Source organism: Ixodes scapularis, unplaced genomic scaffold (genome assembly GCF_016920785.2).
Source record: "Ixodes scapularis isolate PalLabHiFi unplaced genomic scaffold, ASM1692078v2 PGA_scaffold5__190_contigs__length_132052651, whole genome shotgun sequence".
Lineage (NCBI taxonomy): Eukaryota > Metazoa > Arthropoda > Arachnida > Ixodida > Ixodidae > Ixodes > Ixodes scapularis.
Window position 1 is genome coordinate 36510974 of NW_024609880.1, and position 17294 is coordinate 36528267.

At 46.2% G+C, this 17294-nt stretch overlaps 2 protein-coding genes across 2 annotated transcripts in view; both read right to left on the minus strand.

Moving 5' to 3' along the window:
• LOC120839221 (estradiol 17-beta-dehydrogenase 8-like) overlaps window positions 1-17294 on the minus strand; it is a 604311-nt gene that overhangs the window by 18226 nt on the left and 568791 nt on the right. The gene's annotated exons all lie outside the window — the stretch shown is intronic.
• On the minus strand, window positions 5200-17139 carry LOC8036218 ((3R)-3-hydroxyacyl-CoA dehydrogenase-like). Its single transcript, XM_029977655.3, has 3 exons — window positions 16784-17139; window positions 7292-7485; window positions 5200-6161 (listed from the first exon to the last, which is right to left on the minus strand). Exons 1-3 carry the CDS (start codon window positions 16929-16931, stop codon window positions 5757-5759), a joined length of 747 nt encoding a protein of 248 aa, XP_029833515.1. The 5' UTR covers window positions 16932-17139; the 3' UTR covers window positions 5200-5756.

Here is a 17294-nt window from a genome sequence, read left to right on the forward strand (position 1 = left end):
CCCTACAGTCCCTGCTGGATTCGATGCGCTACGATCGCGTTCATGGAAACATAGCTATAGGTCTCTTTAATCTGAGACTGCAGCCAATATACCACTAGCACGAGAGCTTGAGGTTGCTCCTTTGAAGCGTTCTTCAGCAGAACGAAAGGTCGCGCTAGAAATGCATGTCTCAAAGGGGGGCGCGGGCTAGCTCGCGCTTGTAGCCTTGGCTACAAAACGGTTTCCATTTTCTCATTGAAAATTTTTAAAATCCCGTTTAACTTTTTAATTGCATTATGGTACCTGGAACACGTCTCTGACCAATGTGTTTTACCATGTCCAAAAAAAAGCGGTCCCTCGATTTCCCCCTCATTCGCCACCAGTGGTGGTCGATTTCCCCCGTAGAAAATGTGGCAGACGCCTGCTCCGCTGCATGTCGCTCTCCAGCTTATCAGTTCACGGAAACTCCGGCAGCCAGACGTTAGGACGCTGCGATGACAGCGACACTCGCGTTTGCTCGTGCTCTTCACCAGCATTTCTACGGCCAACCGCCAGGGTCGCGACATCTAACAGCATGGCTCTAGCATGACACTCCGACTTCTGTGACGTCACTAGCTGATTGACCGTCAAGGACCACTTTTGATGTACGAGCGGGATAGGACGCGGAACGCAGGGGTCGGAGACGCGCTCCAGGCGCTATAATCACATAAGGGTATAGTCCTGAAACTTTGGCCCCTGGTAAACCGAGCGTTGGGCGGTGCTGTTTACAGTTTTAGGGAAGCGTTTTCGCACATCCGATGCGGTATGATGGGCCCTCCGGTATGAACTGCGCATGTGCGAGACTTTTGGAATAGCGCATGCGCAGTTTGTATCCGGAGGGCCCATCGTACAGTATCCGATGTGCAAAGGCGGTTCGCTAAAACCCTCTATTTTTACGGTTCGAAGAACACGGTTCTATTTTCTACCACACACACGGTATTCGGTCGAACGCGTTGTGCTTCGGTGTATACACTTCCCTTCATATCAAAATGTCACCGGGTTCAAAGCGCGAGTCCGGTTGTAAAAGAAGCCGTACAGTTCTGTCAAAAGGCGCAGTGCAATGAAACTTTGCACAAAAGTGTATTTTTGTGGCGCATTTATCGTACTCAACTTTTCGTGAGTGTAGGTTTCTGAGAAGAGGAAATCAGAAGAAAGCCGTCAAGTTAAAACGCTTAGCACAAAACAAAATCTAAAAGTTTCTTAGAGAGGAAAATTCTATAGCATACTCAGCAAATCGGAGAGTGTGATGCCATATATACCGTATTTTCCGGACTATAGTCCGCACCCGGTGTATAGTCCGCAGAGGCAAATTTGGGGTAAAAAAATGAAAGTTTTTACTTAGATAGTCCGCACCCAGTGCATAGTCCGCACCTGGTGCTTAGTCGACACGAAATGCTTCTCATACGCGGCACACCTTGACATATGTATGTTTTCTTAGCTCACAAAAAAAGCCTATAATATACATAAATTATCAATAACATACTCTTTTATTCACAAAATCCATCCCGTCTCGTCATAATCAAGTGTCCGCACGCGTAGACAGTCCGCACAGCCAAAAATTTCAACTTTTAAACATGTGTAGTCCGCGGACTATAGCCCGGAAAATACGGTAAGTAGCCGCGTCAACCAAGCGGTGTGCTTGTTTTTCTCCCGCGCGGAGGAAATAAGTTTTTCTTTTCTTGTATTTCTCCCCACAAACCTATACACTCACTAAATGTGAGCATACTAAATGCAACACTTAAAGACGCGCCTATGTGAAAAGTTTCACTGCACACCATTCATCGATTTATTTAATGTTTGTAACCTGTTTGTTTTGTCTCCTGGGAGGTGGGCCGGAAGACGCACCTGAGTACAGGCTTTCGCCTTTCTGCTTCGCCTTGCGCGCCTCCCAGAAGATAGCTCGTACTCGTGCAAATAAAGATTATTATTATTATTATTATTATTATTATTATTATTATTATTATTATTATTATTATTATTATTATTATTATTATTATTATTATTATTATTATTATTATTATTAAGAACAGTGAAAGCAATAAAATACAAGCTTTGATACTCAATCATTGCAAGTGCGATGATCTATAGTCACTGGTTTTGATCGGTTAACGCTTATTCAGTGTAATCCTCCTGATAAAATTCATGAAAAGTTTTGTGAACAGATAAAAATATTTGAAAATCTCAACCAAAAAGTTCTTATAAAGAAACGTAGAAGAAATTACAACTGGTTAAATTCGGACGTTATTCGGGCAATGGCATATCGAGACTGGCTGTGGACGCGCCAAAAACGTGCTCCAAAAAACCAGGCCTTAGCTTTAGATTGCGGAGTTGAAAGAAATGGAGTGGCCGCGCTTACCCGTGTAACGAAGCGACGGTACTTTTTACGACAGTTCAATCAATCGGCAAGAAACGCGGCAAAAGCATGGTCTGTGATAACTGAAATAATACTTAAAAAACAAGCGAGCTGGTGATGATTCATGGTAATAAAACCCGAGACTCAGGAACACAGGACGTTGTGTTGTGTTCGTCCCCTTCTGTGTTTCCTAGTCTCGGGTTTTATTACCATGAGTCTGTGATAAACCATATTCGAGGACGAGATAATAACTGTTTCGCTTGCATGGATCATTTTGCTGAGAATCCCACTGCAGTGGCCGATAAGTTTAATCATTACTTAACACGGGCTTCGGAAAGCTCATGTTCGGTGCAATATGGCGGGTGTTATAAGGAAATATCAGCAGCCTCAGCGTTTTGGCCTACTCTAACAGAATCTGAACTTGCAAGGATAATATTTAGGTTTCGACAAAACAAGTCACCCGGAATCGATGGAGTGTTGGCATTTACGCCCCGAAGAAACTTTAATGCTCTCGCTGATATTTTACTGTTTATGGTAAACGGCTTCTTGGATAAATCGGCTGTTCCAGGAAATTTGAAGCCCGCCATAATCAAGCTACTTTTCAAGTGAGCACGAAAGGAGAAGATGGAAAATTACAGAGCAACATCAATATTGCCAATATTGTCGCAGATATTAGAAACATTTCTTCTCGAAGGGATGACGTCATTTCTGGAAAAAAAAACTGTAATATTTTGTCCAGCCGACAGTTCGGTTTCATTACAGGACGAGATAACATACCTCCCTATCGTCCCTATCGTCTAGCTGACCGTTTATTTTTTAATTATGTACCAACTAGCTCAACTTCAGCCTGTTATTCAATACCATACCACTCTTAGAATAATTTTCAGATACGCTCCATGACGCGTTCGAACAATAACCTGTACCTGTGCTATTTTTCTAGATAGCAAAAGCTTTCGACACTGTTAACCATCAGATTTTATTACAAAATTTGTATGTGGTGGGTTTTCGTGGACCTTTTTACGAGATTCTGAAAAATGACCTCTCCGATCGATCCCAAGTATAGCAGTATAAACTATAGCAGTAAATTAGCAGTTAACTATAGCAGTAAATTACAAACGAAGGCTGGTGTCCCCCAAGCCTCAATTTTATCCCTTTGTTTTATTTTACATTTTTATTAATGATCTCGCTTCAACAGTTAACAACTGTACTGTGTTTAGTACGCAGATACACACTTTCTAAAAACCTGTGCTACGAAGAAGCAATGAACAACCTGCAACGTAACATAATCGAAGCAATGACATTGCTTTGATTACGTATTTTCGTAAATGTGCAAAAGACAAAGCTGATTTCTTTCAGAAATCATTTAAAAACGGGTGATTGACATCCCTCTGACATGGTCAAGATTGTTGTCCGTATGGTTGAATATGTAAATTCTATGAAATATATATATATATATTACAGTGACTTGTTATGGCAAAGTCACTTCGCTTATGTCTCCAGTAAGTTGCGGAGAGCAGCCTGCTTACTTTTTAAACTCAAAAGCATTTTTCCCGTTGAGATAAATAACGATTGCTCAGGCTCGTTCGCTTACAGCATACTCAGATATGGTATAACTGTCTTCGCTTCCGTTTCACTGCGATGGCAGAGCCGTGTTGACAGTCTACTGAAGAACATATTAGTGAGTTTTACTATTGCGTATACGAGCCAACGCAAGCGCTCTGCGTTTGCGTCAGCGTTGCGTTCTCCACGATGCGCATGCGCAAACGCGCAATGTGGAACACGAAACACTAACGCAAACCCACAGGGCTTGCGTTCGCCGCCTATACGCAATACTCAAACTAACTATTAAAGAGTACAATTCTCCCCTTTTAAGCGGATCAGGTATTTTTCATAACGTTGGCCTTCCCTTCTTCCCCTTCTTTATTTTCTTTATTTAAGCAGACGGTGGTGGCACGGCATTTTTGGAATTCTGATTTTAAAATCGAACATGTTTCTCCAAGATTGTAAAGAAAAGGCCTACGCTTTCCAGTGCCTTGGTGTTCAACGCGATATGGTGCGGCCAGACGCTGTGTGTATGTCCCTAACATTTGTAACGAATTATCAGAAAAAATATTTTCTGCGACTTCCAAAAGAAAATTAAAGAGGTGGTAGGGCTGCTATGACCTATGTCCGTAATTTCTTTCTTTTTTTTTTTTGAAAAGGGGGCTCGGGGGGGGGGGGGGGGGGGGGGGGGGGAATAGGCTTTGATGCGTGTTCTTTTCGTGGTGGTCTTTCAGGTACCAAGTGTATATTTCTTTTTTTTTTTTTTTTTTAGTGGGAACTTTGCGTTAATGCTGTGCAAAAGTTACCCTGAAATATGTCTTGTTCTTGTCTACCTAGGGTCCTTTCGGTGTTGGTATGATTGTGCTTTTCCTGAACGTAATTATTGTCTTCTAGCCATACAAGTCATACAAGTCTGTTATAGACTTCGACGGGCCCCTTTTTTGTATTGTATTAAACATTGTTTGACAATAAATATATTATTATTATTATTAATATTAGACCTTTTTTTTTTTAGGACCGAGTAGCGCTCGGGAAGAACCTGTGGGTAATATGCCCCTCTATCGATTAGGTAAATAGAAGAATATTAAGTATACCGACGGTTATGCATATGTTTACTTACCCGTTCCGAAAGCGCCACCCCGAAATGAAGAAAATTGAGAATCTGTGGCGATGATGCAACGGTGGAGAGAAACCTAGCGAGGAATTACACGAAAAAGCAAGAAGGGCAATAGCGACTGCAAATTATAGCTGGGAGTGGGGAATCCGGAGATAAAAATCGAGAAAACTATAGTGTTTGCGGGTATTTGCAGGCATGTCTAAAGTTCACCTTGACTTCTTAAAACAAATTTTGTTAAATATAACCGTTGCTTAAAACTATAGGTGATTTCATTATTTTGCCTATGTGCACTCATAGACTGGGCCTCGCGCTGCTCATAATTCTTGACAGGGCAAATTTTCTTCTGTTTTTTAGGGTACTCGGAGTTGATCACTTCGCCATTTCCACACATGAGCTCTTAGCAATGTTGTATAACGGGCACGTAAAAACGAAAAGTTATAACTTCAAACTTATGGAATTACCAATGGCAGGATTAAAAGATAGATTCTGATCATTATGAACGGAAACACATCCTAAGAAGCGATGCTTTGTAGTACAACCGCTTACAGTTTCTTTCTTTCACAGTTGACGGCAAAGAAGGTTTTGCCATCAGAATTGAACAGGTTTCCCAATTTACGCTACTTTTCTATCGTCGTCCCAGTTTACGGTACATCGACATCAAACCTTTAGGTCATCTTTATACATCTAAACGAGGCTGAATAGCTATAACCAGAACTCCGTAAACCTTCACGCGGAGACGCCTCCAGTAACCTCTATGGCAGCCCCCGTGACGTAAGAGCTCTTTGGCGAAGCCAGGAAGACGCAGACGCTGGCGATGTCTTCGGGTTTTCCTTCTCTGCGCATGGCCGACCTCCGGATGAGCGTCTGCACCGTCTCTTCGTCCAGGGGCGACAGCAGAGGAGTGTCCGTGACGCCCGGCAGAACGGTGTTGCAGCGGATGCCGTACTGCGCAAGCTCCAGGGCGGCAGACTTGGTGAAGCCGATGACACCGGACTTGGCGGCCACGTAACAGGACATCTTTGGGAAGCCCGTGGTACCCAGGATGGTCGAGATGTTGACGATGGAACGATCCTGTTTGCCTTCGTCCGACACCATTCCCCTCGCAGCCGCCTGCGTGATCAGGAATGTGCCCTGTGCCAAAAGGAATAATACGAAGTCATCATTTCTTGGCGGGCACAATTGTGTACGCTTGTTGTCGGCGCAGAAGCTGGCGTCGTTCCTGCACCAGGCGGCGTGCGCAGAAGGGTTAACAACACGCCGTGCTTTTGGGGCACGGACAAGACGAAAACGGCAGGGCGTCTCCTTTAGATGCATGGCATCCAGCACGCGCTCGTTGCCTTCCGCCGTGCTTTAACTGCGTGTGGACGCTCGAGGCTCTCGTGACGCCTAATCGCTATCGAAGGGAAGCTTGTGCTGGAGGCAGAAGAATGAAAAGACCTCCCTACCGCTCTCATCACGTCAGCGACTGTGGTAGCTTTCACGAAAGAAGCGGTAATGTGCTTTTTGCAGAGATTTGAATTATCTGCATAACATAGAGATGTGTGGGAGGGTGGACAGTCAAGGGGAATCGTTCTCAGAATGCATTCACATTGGACTAGGAATACATTTCGGCTTCCAAAATGCGTTTCACCACACGTATAATGATACTAGATGGTGTATCAAGGTATCCAGTATCTAGGGCTGTGCAATTGATTGACTCACCTACACATAAATCGGTTAATGCTTTATTAGCAATCATTATGTTAAAAGAGTGGCACGTTTTAACTTGTGAGGCAGACATACTGCAAACATTGAACAAACATGTTTCTCCTTTTACTTTTATTTTTTTACTCCGGGTTTAAGTGTAGTATGGTGGGGATATCAAGTTCTATGAGGCGAAACACATGTACGACGAAACTGTCCGATCCGACGTCCGACCGCGCAATACGACGGTCGGAGGCGAGGGTTTTCAACGCCCTCCGATGCTACGAAAACCCTCTCCCCCCAAGGTCATTCCGGCAGTCCGCACGTCGGATCGGACGGTTTCGTCGTACATGTGTTTCGCGCCTTAGTTGGACACCATAGGGCGGTCGACCCATGGAGTGGCGCCGCGAGGACTACAAGGGGGAAGGGGCAGAGGTAAGGCGATGCGCTGAAAGGCTGACACTCCCCCTCTCCCCTTACGTAACCTTGCTACGGTGTGGTCAACATGAGTGAGCAAGAAGCCCGTGCGGGGATCCCGTAAGGGGTAAGCGACGCCCAAAGGAGACTCGGGATCCCACCTTGAGGTTGACGCGGACCATCTCGTCGAAGGCGCTCTCGTCGGTGTTGAGCAGGAAGCTGTGCGTGAGGCAGCCCGCCGAGTTGACGACCACGCTCGGGGAACAGCTGTACAGTCTCCGGACGGTGTCGAACAGACTCCGCACCGACTGGGAGTCCCCCACGTCCACCTGGACCGCCTGGTGCTCGCTCTCGTCTGCGGAGGAAGCGCCAGAGGGGACATCATCAGCGGGCCAAGCCCACGTCCAGGCCGGGGGGCTGAATTTTCAACGTCACCTGAGAGACAAACGCGGGGCAGAGATTAGACACGCGCGCTACGTCAGCGTTCGGCTGAGACTTGGGTCGTCGCTCCGAACGCTGACGCAGCACTCGTGTCCACTCCGCGCCTTCCGCGTGACAAGTCCAACACGGCGACCTTGTTGTGCGGATGAATGGATGGATTCAATGTCTGTACCCCTTATAACGGAGGGTAGTTTACGCAACCTAGCCTAGAAACCAGAACGTTTGATTCATCCCCTCGCCCTTCTAAGTAAATTTGCTCCCCCTCTGCATTTTCAATTACCAGGCAGTGTGGGAGATTGCCCAGATGATCTTTGGGGGATTGGGCAAACAAACTGAAACCATCACCCCCCCCCCCTCCCCGCCCCCTCCCGGCGAGGGAGTCGCCAATTTTCCTCTGGTCTATAGTGTTGACTCAACATACCCCTTCTTTTCAACGTCCCATTACCAATACGACAGCACTATACCAAAACAAAATGTCCACGCGTCCACCTCCCGCCCAGGCTCCGTCCGTTTCACCTGATGGCGCACCGCGGAGGTCACTACGCGCCGCGTGAGTGCCACGTGGACTTCGGGAAGAGCGCAGCGACACGCGTGTATGGGCGTACCAACCGGGGGAGGGGGGGGGGGGGGGGGGGGGGGCAAGGGGGCGCTTGCCGCCCCCCCCCCCCCCCCTCCCGGAAACCACGGCCACCGGACAGGGCCACCGCACAGGGACAGGCCAAAATGCCACCTAGCCAAGGGCACCGCCCCCCAGCCCTAATGGGAGGTGGGGGGGGGGGGGGGGGGGGGGAGGTTCTGGTTTACCTTCCCACTGGAAAACAAGTTGGTACGCCACGGCATGCGTGGGCGCGTGGTCCCGTGGTGCGTTCACAGCGTTGGATTGGTTGGATCTGTCGTAGCCTCTGCTGCGATTCGTAGTGAGATTAAACAAAAAAGGCCCCTTCCCCCTTTAAACAAAAAAGAAAAACACGTTTTGTTGTTTTTACCGCAAAAAAAAAACTATGTATTGCCGAACGCTCATTCTCCGCCCAAAGGTAGCGCTAGAGGTCTGAACTAGATGCCAAAGTTTGAAAACGAACCGTTATCTTAATTTAATAAAAAGCTATAAGTGATTTTTTGAAAATTTCAATGGGAAAATGGGGCCCATTCTTGCCCGTTTTCGATTTCTGGCACCATAGGTCTCCACGTATTCGAGTGCTCCGTCGGACACCAATTTACCGTTGAATTTTTTAAAAAAATCAGGACTTTTGAATAAGATATCGGTTCGTGTTGAATTTTTGGCATCGGGTTCGAACCTCTAACGCTACTTTTGGGCGGAGAGTGATCGTTCGGCGATTGTAGCTCATTTTTGCAATAAACAAATTTCCCGCTTTTTTTTTTTTTTTTTTTTGTTTAGCATTTTGTACATGGCTTGAGCCGATCACTGTCATCTACAGGAAGAGGAAGGCTTCAAGAAAACTGGCCTAGAACGCACATCGGTAATTTTAGATAAGAGCGAACGAATGGTGACTGATCGACAATTTTAATTAACTCGATGTTTAAAGTGGCCTTGCCTCATGTAAAGTATAAACATATGCATAAATATCTTCGGCCAGCAACATTATCTCGGGACAAGAAATCGTAGATCACACTCGTATTTACCCGCACCACCGGAGTGGTCATATCTAAAAAGTTCATTTATTTTTTCGAAAAAAAAAATATTATTCGAAAAGAATAATAATATTTGTTAATTGTGTTAATAGTTTTACAATTCTCGTACGTAGCACCCTATGGACGATTGTTTGTAAAATGTGCAGGCCCTTCGGGCCATCTCGTCGAAGGTCAATTCGTCGAAGGTCAACTCGTCGATGGCCAACTCGTCGAAGAGGCCAACTTGTCTTAGGTTCATTTGTAGAAAGGGAAACTCGTTGAAAGGGGCAATTTGTCGAAGGGCAATTCGTCGAACTTGTTGAAAGATAGATTCGGCTAAAGGTATTTTTTAATGTGGTTGTTTGCTTTCTATCCTTTGTCTTGAAATATAGGCTTTCCTCCAGCTAACAGTAGTGCAATGGTAAGGCAAAAACTTCGAGGTCGAATTCTCGAAACGACCATGCGTTTGTGCCCTCCTACTCCAAAAGTATTCTAGTTTTCATTTTAAATTTTTGTTGTCGCTGGGATGCTCGCAGACGTTTACGGGAGCTTGTACCGCCACTCTGAAGGACGGATTGAGTTCGCGTCCGTAGTGCTCCGAAGTCGCAGTGTACGTGGAACCTAAAAAGGGATACTACGATGAAATTTGGGCACTTATTTCTTGGTCTATACGTGTTCAAAGGACACCAATCTCTTGTTGAAAAAGACACGAAAAGAAATTTTAAAACGAATTGAACGATTAGTAAATGGCACCTGGTGGATGTCGCCAAAGCTTCGTATGTAATATCCTTCTAGGAACATTGACAGGTAAGTGACCTGACGTCATCCCGTCGGCTCTCCGGCCACCACGAGAGAAGAGGGGAAGGAGAAACTTCCCTCTCACCGGGGCTCTCCTTTGTGTGTCCCAGACTTGTCCAGACGTCGCGATTGTCACTCTATAAGATTATAGAAGATTAACCCGTTACTCAAATTTCGTACAAAAGCAGCTTTGTGGTTAGTTGCGGTGGCCCGATCACTGGCATGCTTCTGCCGCTTCGGTGGCTGGAACTAATGGAACGGGTGGTGCACGAAACCACCCGATGTCAAAAGCCCCCTGTCAATTTCCCTGCGGCAAACGCCCCGTCCTTTCTGCCCCGCTTTCAGAAGCCCCATGTTTCAGAAGCCCATGACGCGGATCCCCCGTGTCAGGTGGCCGGGTCTTCAGCGTGACGGTTGGGCATTCTGCTTTTAACTTTGAGACGGTAAAGGCCGGTCCAAACCAAGCAGGAAAACGGGTCCCGGAGAAATCGGAGTGATGTCAAAGGTAACGTGAACGTGACGTCTTGCGGTCCAAAGTTGAAAATATCCATCTTTGCCCGGCCCCGGAGAGAGCTCCGCTAAGCGCCGGAGAGCCCTTTCGACCAAGCAGGGGAAGGCGGTCCACTTTCCTCGCCCTCCTTGCATACCTTGAGTGTGTATGTATTCCCGAAAAGCAAATAGCTATTCGGGAACACAACAAAACGACGAAGGGAGGTTGCTTTTGGGTTCCGCCCGCCTCATACTTGCGGGCCCGTCTTATGGCTTGGTTTGGACCGCGCTTAAATAGGCACGCAGCCTTGTGTAACGTAATCATGCCGTACCGGGACTCAAGTAAGAAATAACTGGATAAAGCTTCCCGTTTTTCGGGCGTGCGCTAAACACATTCACGTCTTGCGGCATTAGAAGTGAAAATAAGCAGAAAATATCAGTCACTGCCAAAACATTAGAAGTGATAGCTTTTAGCAATAAACCAAAGCTTTCGTCGAATTTGAAGCACGGGCGGATTCACAATTCCGACGAATTGAGTTCTGTCAAAACTGTCAACCCGCAACTCATGGCGCCAAACTTACCACAGCACCAAACACTGGTTCCATTCTTATGTCGTTCTAAAACAATATTTGTATCCATCTAGGTAGATAAGGTCCATAATTCTGCGTCTAAGTATAGTGACAGTATACCTCTATGACTGCGGAGTGCATCGCTGGTGATGCAGATTTATACAATTGGCCACATTTTACGTTACGCGACGGTTCAACTTATCCTTATTTTGTTGTTCCTTTTATTTTAAATACACCTTGTAGACCCTGAACAGATTAGGTTAAGACATGGAACATTGCTGGTTGAAGCGCGAGAGGGTGGGACGAGGAAAGTGAGGACGGGACTTTGGGCCACTGACGCGGGGCTTTTCCGTCAGGGATTTTGCACGCAGGGAAAACGGCTAGGGCATCCTGTCGACGTCAGCCTCGCTTCAGCTTTGCTCGTCCCGAGACAGGCTACGTCACGTATCACGATTGCGCCGGATGTTGCGTGCTCTCCGCTGGCTGCTCTGCGAGCGCTTGCCAGAGTGGGCCGTTTAAGGCCGGTTCTCACATGCAGCGAAGCGCTCATGTAGCGCTACTCACGTGTCGTCGGCTACTTATCGTCTGCCATGAGCAACAGTTTTGACGGTGCAATACAAACCAGGTGAACTCTACCGTGAGCACACGCTTAGCGCGAGGTCAGCGCTATGCCTGTAGCGCTCCGCTGCATGTGTGAACAGGCCTTTATAAGGAAAAATGTAGCCAACAGGCTCAAAATATAAACGTGCGATTGTCATTTACGGATATTGTGGATCATACTCAGCCTATTTCTGAACACGACGGGTATATATTTGAAGTTTCGGTGAAGTATCCCTTAGAGAGTACTAAAACACACACACACACAAAAAAAAAAACTTTTTTGTTAGGCGAGCCTCATAATGTCAGGAGCCTGCCCAGTGAATATTTTGCTACAACGTCATGCATATTTTTTTTAATAAAGTCAAAAAGCGCAACTGCTCAAAAGCGAAACTGCACTGGGGAGGAAGAAGCAATGTAGAGGAGAGAGTTGCCAAAAATCACGTGGCTGTGCAACTTTTTTTTTTTTTCAGTCAACGTTTGTGCAGCTTTTAGAAGTCACGAAACATTGGTATCATTGTTGTTGTTGTTGTTGTTGTTTTTTTGTTTTTGTTTTGTGTGTTTCTTTGATGACCACGAGTGTGAATATACATGGTGGTTTTGTTTAAACTAGTGATGTGCCGAACTTTTGCCGAATTTCGGCGCCGAATCAATTGAAAGAAAAAAGGTAATTTCGTCAATGGACGCATAAAACAAGTACAAACTTGCTACCCACAACACTAATGGAAGGTTGCGAGCTCGGTGTTCGCGAACTTATTGGTTGTTACAGCGTGTTGATTCGTCCACTTTGTCTAACTCTTTCGAATTTTTGAATCTATTACAAACGAGCTCCAAGATCCCCGAGCTTCGCTTCGTCGAGATTCCTGGCACTTGCTCGTCCACATAACTCAAAATGCTAACGGAAAGGCTCGAAAAAAAAAACAACAGGCATGTGTCAAGACAAAATTTACGTACGGTTCGGGCTTGTGCTGAAGCTTCGAGGTCTGGCCATTTAGGTTAGTTTAGAGACTCAAAAACGATGCGCTCGGGACCAGGAAACGTGAGATAACGGCTGTTTATAATCCACGCTCTGTGTATGATCTCTTCTCGACGTGTCGAACGAAAACGAAACCATGCCGCTAGTTGGCCAACTAGTTCCCAGTAGGGGTGTCGCGAACTTTTGTCGAACCAGATTTTTTGGTCGAACTTTCGGGGTTCGACTGGGTCGAACCGGTTCGACGAACCTTCGAACTTTTCACCAGATTCGACCGGTTCGACTTTGTGGACAGTGTGGCCAGACCTTGATACAAGCATGTCTAGGTTTGGAGAATTTCTTTTTTTATGCAAAGGGTTATTTTATTGTGTGAACAACTGCAATTAAAAGAAACTAATTCTATTCACTGAAGAAGTTAATGACTTAAATTTTAGTACTGTATTGACTGAAATAGCCGATCAGCGCTGCACTTAATTCATTTCTTAGCCATTACCATCCAATCCGAAGCCAACTGGCCAGCCTGTCGCGCATGCGCACACGAGTCGAACCTCAATACAAGGTTCGACGAACTTTCCACTAAAAGTTCGACAAAGTCGAACCTGGTCGAACTCGAACCGCGGCCGGTTCGCGACACCCCTAGTTCCCAGAGTGCAACGCGCGCAGTGTTGCTCGCAGTGATTTATGGAAGTAGTCCATTCTGTATTGTTGAAAAAAAGGCGGTAACACTGTGTTCCACACTTCCTCTGCGAGTCACCGGACGTTTAGGAACATTGGAAGAGTTAGGAATGTCGGATGTGCAACATCAAGAATGATAGTTTTGTGTTTAGTTTTATGTGGATAGATAAAAACCGCGAAATAATATTTTTTTTTTTTTTTTTGGCACAGACTATTTTTGAGCCGAAAACAAGATTGCTAGAATGGCGATGAGTGATTTAGAGTAGGGGTGTCGCGAACTTTTGACGAGCCAGATTTTTTGGTCGAACTTTCGGGGTTCTGATTTAAAAGGTTAAAAAGCGCAACACAACAAGGACAATAAAGACACGAAGACGACAGGACGGGCGCTAGGGGTTCGACTGGGTCGAACCGATTCGACGAACCTTCGAAATTTTCACCAGATTCGACCGGTTCGACTTTGTGGACAGTGTGGCCAGCCCTTGATACAAGCATGTCTAGGTTTGGAGAATTTTTTTTTTATGCAAAGGTTTTTTGTTTTTGTTTTTTATTTATTTTGTGAACAGCTGCAATTAAAAGAAACTAATTCTAATCACTGAAGAAGTTAATAACTTAATTTTTAGTACTGTATTAACTGAAATAGCCAATCAGTGCTGCACTTAATTAATCTCTTAGCCATTACCATCCAATCCGAAGCCAACTGGCCAGCCTGTCGCGCATGCGCACACGAGTCGAACCTCAATACAAGGTTCGTCGAACTTGCCACTAAAAGTTCGAAAAAGTCGAACCTGGTCGAACTCGAACCGCGGCCGATTCGCGACACCCCTAATTTAGAGTACTTGTCCGCCAATGGTGAAACTACCATGTTGTTTCACATGGAAAGATGAAATCAAGGTCCCGTCATCCCGAATGATGCCGCATCATTTATCACTTTCGCAGTGAACTGCGTCATTTTTGCGTCCATTTCTGGTCGATCTTCCGTTCTTGAGGCAGAAAGTGTTGAAGAGAACCACACTCAGAAAGGCTGACAAACACACATTTACCATGTCGCCTACTCCGTACCTCGCCGTAACCGCTGGTAGTACTACGCTTCGATGGTAACCACACGACCAGACGGCGTCGATTTGCAATCGATGGCCCCGTCGCGTACTCGCTTGTGCACATACGTTTGCCGCATTTTTGCCGACTTTTGTCGAAATTTCCTTCAAAAGTTTGGCATGGGCCGAACTTTTCGAATCTCAAGTTCGGCAGATTCGGTCCATCACTACTTTAAACCATAAAGAACACCACGTGACAACGGAGTGAGCGTGTGCACGCGCTCACTCCGGGGTCACGTGCCGAGAGAGTGAGCGTTACTAAAACCGGCCACTTCTCGATCGGCGGTTTTAGGTTGGAAAGAAAACGAATTTCGAGTCGCAAATTTTGTTCTGGGTAGTGGGGCCCTCATACGTCCCGTAATAAAAACCCTGGCGAGCATAAATACCCTGTCAGTGTCCCTTTAATGCGTTTAAAACGACTGAAATCTAATACGCTATTTTTCTGGGTCTCCTACGACACCCATACTGTACCGCACTGTCTTCCTGTTAATAGGGAGTTTTAGCAAACCGTTACCGTGTTCCGCGTATCGCACTACCGGAGCCTTTGAAGCGTGCTTTTAAACGCGTGCCCGGAGGTCATGGTATCACCCGGGAAAGCCTAATTCAAAGGCTCCCGTACTGCGGTACGCGGAACACGGTAACGAGTTGCTGAAAGTCCCCAATATTTCTGGTCCCCTCACCGGCACGATTTGGCCTTTTTTTTTTTTTTTTGCCCGTGGTACTTACGTCGTTTGTAAAGCATTATTAGAGAGCTGGACTTCATATAAAAAATAATTACCTCGTCCCACAGGTAAACGATGCAACAAAAATATTCAGCAAAGCGCACAGTAATTATACAAATTGCGGCCCACACGAGTCAACGATAAAATATAATCGTGTTCGAATGCAGTAGTCAAATGCGGTGTAAGAGGGACGACCAGATGCCCTCTTCGATGTAATGTCCGTCGGCGAGCTCATTCGACAAGTTGGCCTTAGACGAGTTGCCCTTCGACGAATTGCCGAGACTCATTTTATGACTATGAGTAGGGCACCGTGCTTTCAGTGAATACCGACAAGTTCCGAAAATTAACCCCCGCGACGATTTTATAAAAACCGAGGAATACCGAAAAGCCCCGAATTTGAGCTGTAATGAGAAAACCTCAAATCTCGTGGGAAGGAAATACACTTTTTTTCTCGTTTTGGTAACGAATGAAGCGTTCACTAAACTACCCGGAAAATTGTTTTTTTTTTTTTTTTTTTGCTTTTTTTTTTCCCCTTTTTGGTACCGGAACGTTTTACAAATATTCGGGTCACGTGCATGCGCCCTAAAGGTTGGCACAGAAAAACCCCGAATCTGTGCACTGACACCGAAAAACACAGACAGCGGCGTACTATTCTGTTTTTGAGTGGGAGAAGGGGGGGGGGGGGAAACCAGTCCCCCATCCCCTCCCCCCCCCCCCCCCCCCCCCCCGCACACACACACAGGGCCAGGGGACGGTGCCCTTGGTATCCCTTTGGCGCCGTCGGCCAGTGTTTGCCCTGCCCAGTGGCGGCTGTTTAGGGTGGGGGCAGAACTTATGCCTTGCCCCCCTCCCCCCCCCCCCCCCACACACACACTCTGAGAACTTCGGGGGCAAGCCCCCCCTTGCCCCCTCCCCCCCCCTTCCCTCCCCCTCCCCACCCCGTTAAATTAACAATAAGGAAAATAATAGACGAAAAAACACCCCTGACTTCAAAGAGAAATAAACCCCCGAATATACGCAACTCGACTTATAACATATTTGAAGTACGTAGAGAAAATCTTAACAGCACATTGCCCTTACACGTGGATATAAAATGACGTGAATAAGTTGCCTAGATATCAGCACACAAACGCGTGATCGGCACCTAAAAACAATAAACTAAAAAACGAATTCCGCCTTCGATTGTATGTGAGAAAACATGATTACGCTTTAAGATAAGGACAGAGAAAGAACAGACAGCTCAGAGCGCTATTTGAATATTTGTACTATTGCTCTACCTTACATGAGCGCCTATCCCCGTCAAAGACATGTTGAATAGTATGGTTTAGGAAGGGAGATACAACCCTTCTTCAGAACCCCCTTTTTTAGTGCACAGTACGTGATATGCACTACATGAAAATAAATTCTAACTTCTAGTTTATAGAACGTGTGTATTTTATTATTGTTATAACAAGGTCATTCATATTTACGGAAATAGCTTGGTCGCACGTGATCAACCCCTCTCACTTTTTTTTTCACTCCTCCTCACTCGCGGAGAAACGCGTTTTTAACTTTTATTTGTGATCAACTTCGGAGTTATGCGCGTCAAATGACTGCAACACAAACAACTCCGCAGCCTGTCGCAGCCAAAAGATGGAACACAATCTGAGACTGTCACTATACTCACTTGGCAGGCTCCTAAGGGTATTGAGTGCCATATCCTTGTTGACATCGGCTACCACGACTTTGGCACCTTCGAGGGCCAGACTCGCGCAAACCGCGCGTCCAATGCCGCTTCCGCCGCCTGTCACGAGGGCCAACTTTCCGACGAGCATTTTTGAATCGCGCACAACCTACGCTTGATAGTTTTTCTGCGCTTCGAAGACGCGACGAGCGAAGCGTCGACGGACACCACGCGAAGAGTCCCTTTGCGGGGGCTCTTGTCTTGGCTGATAACAGATTGGCGAGATAGAGGACAGAGCGCTCATGCAAACAAGCGAGTGGTTGGGGCCGAACGCCAAACTCCGAAACCGATGGGAGGGTTTAATGTTTAGAGCTATTTTTGTTTCGTTATCGCACCTGCTCAACTCGGGAATGGCTAGTTCGATTTCTTTTTCCCCTGCTGGGAACTTTAGCCTTTATCGTCGAAGTAAATGGTAAAATCTACCTGCGTGAAAATGATAAAACCACTTTTATAT